Here is a 4,882-nt window from a genome sequence, read left to right on the forward strand (position 1 = left end):
TCTACACCAGTTTTGTTTCATTTAAAACGCAATAAAATTTCTATTCCTCTGAGATGCTGTGCTGCAAAGAGTTGAAACAGCTATATTACGGAGATCCTTCGGTGAGACAGGGTAATCGCGAAAATCGCGCGTGGACCACGGTGGCCGTTAACCCAGGACCCCGCGTTAATTTCGAGGCCGCGGTTTCGAGATCGAAATTGGACGTCATGGACCAATTAACATCCCCGTAAATCACCGACGAATTACTTCGCGAGCTGGCCGCGATAAAATCGGTCGCGACTCATCTCGAGTCGAGTCGCTTAACGAACGACAATGATTCACTGCAGGGAACCTGATCGGTGGTTCGCAAAAATTCCTGCGTCTTCGTTTTCTCCCATTTCGTTTCATCCTCTTTCTTCTCCTTTTCCCTCGTGAATTTCCATCCAGACCTGTTGTCGCCGCGGCTTATTATCGACATTATCAGCGCCGCTGGTGCGTCGTTGTGTCGCGAATCGAGCGAGCGATAACGCTGTGATCGCGAAATTAAGTCATCGCCGTGTACAGGGTTTAATAACGCGCGATTATCGCTGGATCGTGATTTCTCTGCCGATGCTGTGGTAAATTATGTTCCCTGTTAATTAATCACGTCCCCCCCTGTTCGGTGTATCCAGGTTTTTCCCCAAATTTTCCGTAAAATGCGATTTTAATTGAAATTTAGAACACCGCGACGTCGATTGGGTATAAATTGCGTATAAAACGGGGGTTTGATCGTTTAATAATTCGGCGATGCTTCTGACTGAATTTTCTTTTCGTGTTTGATGTTACGTCGTTGGTTTCGATGGCGATTATACCGCGCGATCGATGCCGTTCTGTGCAGCTAGAATTAATTGAATTCGAATCTTGATGCCGGTATAAAAATTGTAGAAAAAATAGCGTGACTCAGTGGTAGTCCATAACAGCTTTACATTATGCGATAGCGTGAACCGGTGAGTCACGCCACACGTTGGACGCGTTACTTTATGCTCTCGAATAAGCTTTATAATGGAATGCCTCGTTTGGAAATAACATACACAGCTCGTGGTAATTGATGGTATTAATATTGTAACACTTTGTACGCCATTCGTCATGCTAACGGCTAAATCAGGTAACCATAGTCTTTAAATAGAGCTGCACTTATGTCTGACGATCGCAGGGCTACTGATAGTGACTGAAATTCCTTGACCTAAACTGGGCTGTCATTAAACGTTATTCCTCACTTTGATAAGAGAGAAAAAATATTTTTTAAATTGGGAATACAATAGAATATATTTCTCTCAGAGCTGTAATTATAACTGAAATTATCTTACGTTTACTATGGATGTAGGACAGAGAGCATACTTACTCCTCTGGCAATCGCAGGGCTACTGATAGTGACTAAAATTCTTTAACCTAAACTAACCTGTTATTAATCATTATTTTCTACTTGCAAAAAGGAAAATGAAAGTACAATAGAATATATTTCTTCCGTTTCTTAACTTTTACTGTAATTATAACTGAAATTATCTTACTTTTACTATGACTTTTACTATGACAGAGCGCAAGTTAATTTCTTTGACTAATTAATTCCTCGATTTCAAGTAATCTGTCATTAAACGTCGTTGACCTTATTTCAAAGGAAGCAAGAAAGATGAATTCTTTCGCTATTACAGCCTTTAATCTTGAAGTTGTACCACGAGTACGTGAAACGACAGCAATCGGACACTCGATTCCTCGACAGTCGATTATTAAATCGTTACCCGATTCAGCGAATTCCACGTCTGACAGATTTCAGTCTCTCCTTCATCCGAGAGACGTATCTCGCGTGGAGTATTTATTTTTCCCATCGGCGATTCGTCTTCATCCCCGGCAAACAGTTCGCGAAAGCCTTGGACAACCGACTAATGGATTGCACCCGCGGAGATGTTCTCGCGAAGGCAAAGTTACTTCTCCCGCATGGCGAGGACTTACCCGATTCTAAAGCTCGTTGACGTGTACGACCGGCAGGTAAAGACCGCGAAAATCACGAGACATCGCGTGATTTCCACTGATTCCAATTTCTTGCTTCCCCGTAGTCGTTCATTCGGGCGTACGTGCTGGACAACGTGTTCGTTTGCATACTCATGCACGTGCTCTTCTACGTTGCCCTGTGGTACGCCACTGCGGTGAGTGCGATCGAATTTTCACCCCAGAATTTGTCATAAGTAATTTATTTAAGTTTCGAAATATTTACGAGTACGCGAATGGAGGCATATTCATTTCACGCGGTAAGAGAGAAATTTTCGATAGAAGGGAGTTAAGATGTCTAACCCTTGGCTCGCAGGTGGCGAGGAAAATGGAGAAATCGAACAAGGAGATGCTGAAGATCATGGAGCAGAACAGAACGGTGCGTCGATTGAAGGATTCTAATAAAAATCGTATCGATTCCTCGTTTAAACGATTGTTACAGAGACTGGAGGACGTAATGGCGCTGAAGGATAAGAAAGCAGAGTACGACGAGGTCGTGATCAAAACGGTTAGCCTCGCAAGCTCATTGTACGATTAACCCTCTGAATGCCTCTAATCTCCAATTGATTTCAGAAAGAGACGCAGAGGGTAACATCCGATGAACTGGAAGACGAAGTAACTTGATCAATTGACAGGCGCATGGGACAATAAACGTGGCTAAGGACTTTGGTCCATTTGATTTACTGAAAATTGACATGCTCCAATTTGAAAAAAGGAAAGAATTGTCAAAAATCCCCAAAATCTTTAGCCTCGCGTTCCTTAGCCCAGAAATCAAGCAAATACTGTGATTCAGATGCAACGACTGAGCACGGAGGTGACGGACGCCGCGGACAAGCTGTCAGAGCTGGAGGGAATCGTGAAGAAAGTAGCGAAAATAACTGTTCTATTTCGACCGTGGCCTCCATTTTCCAGGTATCCTCGTAAATTCACGGATCGTCGTTAATTCGTAGTTGATTTTCAGTACAAGTCCGACGGGAAATGGTGCGAGAGCTCTGCGGGCGACGTCGCTGGCCGAGAAAACGAGAACGCGGAGCCTAGTCTTAGCGAAGGACAGACAGGCTCGCACGAGAATCTCAAGGTGGGTTTCAATTAAACCGCGCACGGGATTTTCCCTGCGTCACGGTGCTCTGTAATTGTCACGAAAATCGAGACGGAGAGGCGGTTTACCTCTCCGCTGCCGGTTGCCAGTCGCTGTAACAGCCTGGGCCAGGGCGCCGCGGCCGCAAAACGGAGACGAACAGATTGTTCGGGAATTCTGTTAGAGAACTCGCGACCACCGGGACGCGACGTGTAAAGTTATTTCGGTGTCTGCGAACGAAATTGGGGAAAACCATGGGACTCGGTTAGTTAAGACGCATTCAACGGAGTAGTCGGGTCTCCTGGTCGAAGGGGTTGACGCTCACGTCGTTTGGATTATCTCGTATTATTGTTAGGGTTATTGTGCGTCCTCTGATTAGGAGAAGTATCGATGGATCGTTACGTGGATGCGGTAATGGTAATTATGGCCAATGGTAATGGTCTTCGTCGAGGAGAAGAAGGCTGGCTGTAGAAACTGTGGCCTGATTGATCATGGTAGAATGGGTTCTCGAAAATATTCAGAGACACAAGGTACTAGAATATTCGTTAGAAAAAGAAATTAAGTTAACGTGGGAATGGAATAGGTACGGCCCTGAGAGAATGAGAAGAGTACTTGGGACATAGTAATAGAAGAATAAATGCATGGGCTTAGGCTAATACCTGCCAATGCTTGAGGAAGAACGAAGATGACTATTTACGATAGAGAAAGTTAGGGTGTATGGCATCATAAGCGAGAGGGGTGAAAGTGACTGACTGAGAAATTTTGGATCAGTGTTGATTACTTGATACAAGTCTGAAGAACGCTAGCCTTCTTCTCAAAGACGAGCAGCAGTACCAATTATCTTTGTAGCAAGATAGAAATTGATAGTCTTCTCCTATCGTGTTAAAGATTCTCGAGCCGTCTTTCCCACCGCCACAGCCACCGGAACCTCCACCTAGGAAATATGGAATCTTCGTCAGTCGACCTCCTGGCCAACGTCGACCACCTCCCGCGGCTGCAGCTGCAGGCACACCTCCAAAAATCGGATTCAAGTAACTACAACTCGGTCGAGGCTTCCTCGAAATCCACAGTCGAAAAATGCTCGCATGTTTCTTCGTTTCACGTGTCTTTCACTCGCGATATTTCTCGCCTCGCGTGTGTTTCTCGCTAGACAAGGCCTCCATCGAGTAATAAAATTCCCGTTTGTGTTAGTTTTTGCGCACTGCAATCGGTGGTTTGCTTTGGTCCAGTTGCGTGGCGAATATTAATTCGTTTAATGACAGCTGCTTCTCCCGAGTTTACGATTCCGATAAAAAATGGAGAGAGTACTTTATGTTTAATGAGCTTTCTCTTCTAACTGTCTCAGCGACTGCAAGCAGTTGAAATATTACTTAGATACATAATTGCGATTGTCGTGACTTTCTCGACTGTGTTACAGTGTAAATCGTAAACTCTTGTTGCAGTTTAAACGATTTATAATTAGAGCAATTTACTTACTTTGTTACTGCCCAACATGGTATCGCGTTAATCTTCCGTCACGGTTTCAGACTCGAATAAATTGAGTGCTGGAGATCGTGGACGGGGACGGGGTGACATAGAAGACAGACCGTGTGAAAAGTTCTTCGATAACTCCATTTCGATACGTTTCGATGTCAAGAAGCTGCATGGTAAATCACTGAGGACTGTCACGCCGTTTACGAGGTCGCTGTTGGGTCTCATCTCCATTTTTACGAAAGGGAAGACTTGACTTCGAACCCTTTTATCCGTATTTGTATCGTCTTTTTGTGATAAATTATAAACATGCAGGAAATTTTGGTTTTCGAT

The 4,882-nt window shown here is 44.3% G+C and overlaps 1 protein-coding gene across 1 annotated transcript; it reads left to right on the top strand.

Moving 5' to 3' along the window:
• Positions 1-1,917: 1,917 nt before the first annotated feature.
• On the top strand, positions 1,918-4,114 carry LOC108554435 (protein diaphanous homolog 1). Its single transcript, XM_017909715.1, has 8 exons — positions 1,918-2,001; positions 2,070-2,159; positions 2,318-2,380; positions 2,444-2,509; positions 2,575-2,616; positions 2,795-2,866; positions 2,963-3,079; positions 3,968-4,114. Exons 1-8 carry the CDS (start codon positions 1,918-1,920, stop codon positions 4,112-4,114), a joined length of 681 nt encoding a protein of 226 aa, XP_017765204.1.
• The last annotated feature ends 768 nt before the right edge of the window (positions 4,115-4,882 follow it).

This window comes from Eufriesea mexicana, unplaced genomic scaffold (assembly GCF_001483705.2).
Source record: "Eufriesea mexicana isolate 0111107269 unplaced genomic scaffold, ASM148370v2 scaffold21310, whole genome shotgun sequence".
NCBI classification, from domain to species: Eukaryota; Metazoa; Arthropoda; class Insecta; order Hymenoptera; family Apidae; genus Eufriesea; species Eufriesea mexicana.

Coding starts and splice junctions, on each gene's coding strand:
- LOC108554435 (XM_017909715.1), top strand. CDS start 1,918: ATGTTCTCGCGAAGGCAAAGTTACTTCTCCCGCATGGCGAGGACTTAC. Junction 2,381..2,443: donor TCATGGAGCAGAACAGAACG/GTGCGTCGATTG, acceptor CGATTGTTACAG/AGACTGGAGGACGTAATGGC. Junction 2,867..2,962: donor TGGAGGGAATCGTGAAGAAA/GTAGCGAAAATA, acceptor GTTGATTTTCAG/TACAAGTCCGACGGGAAATG.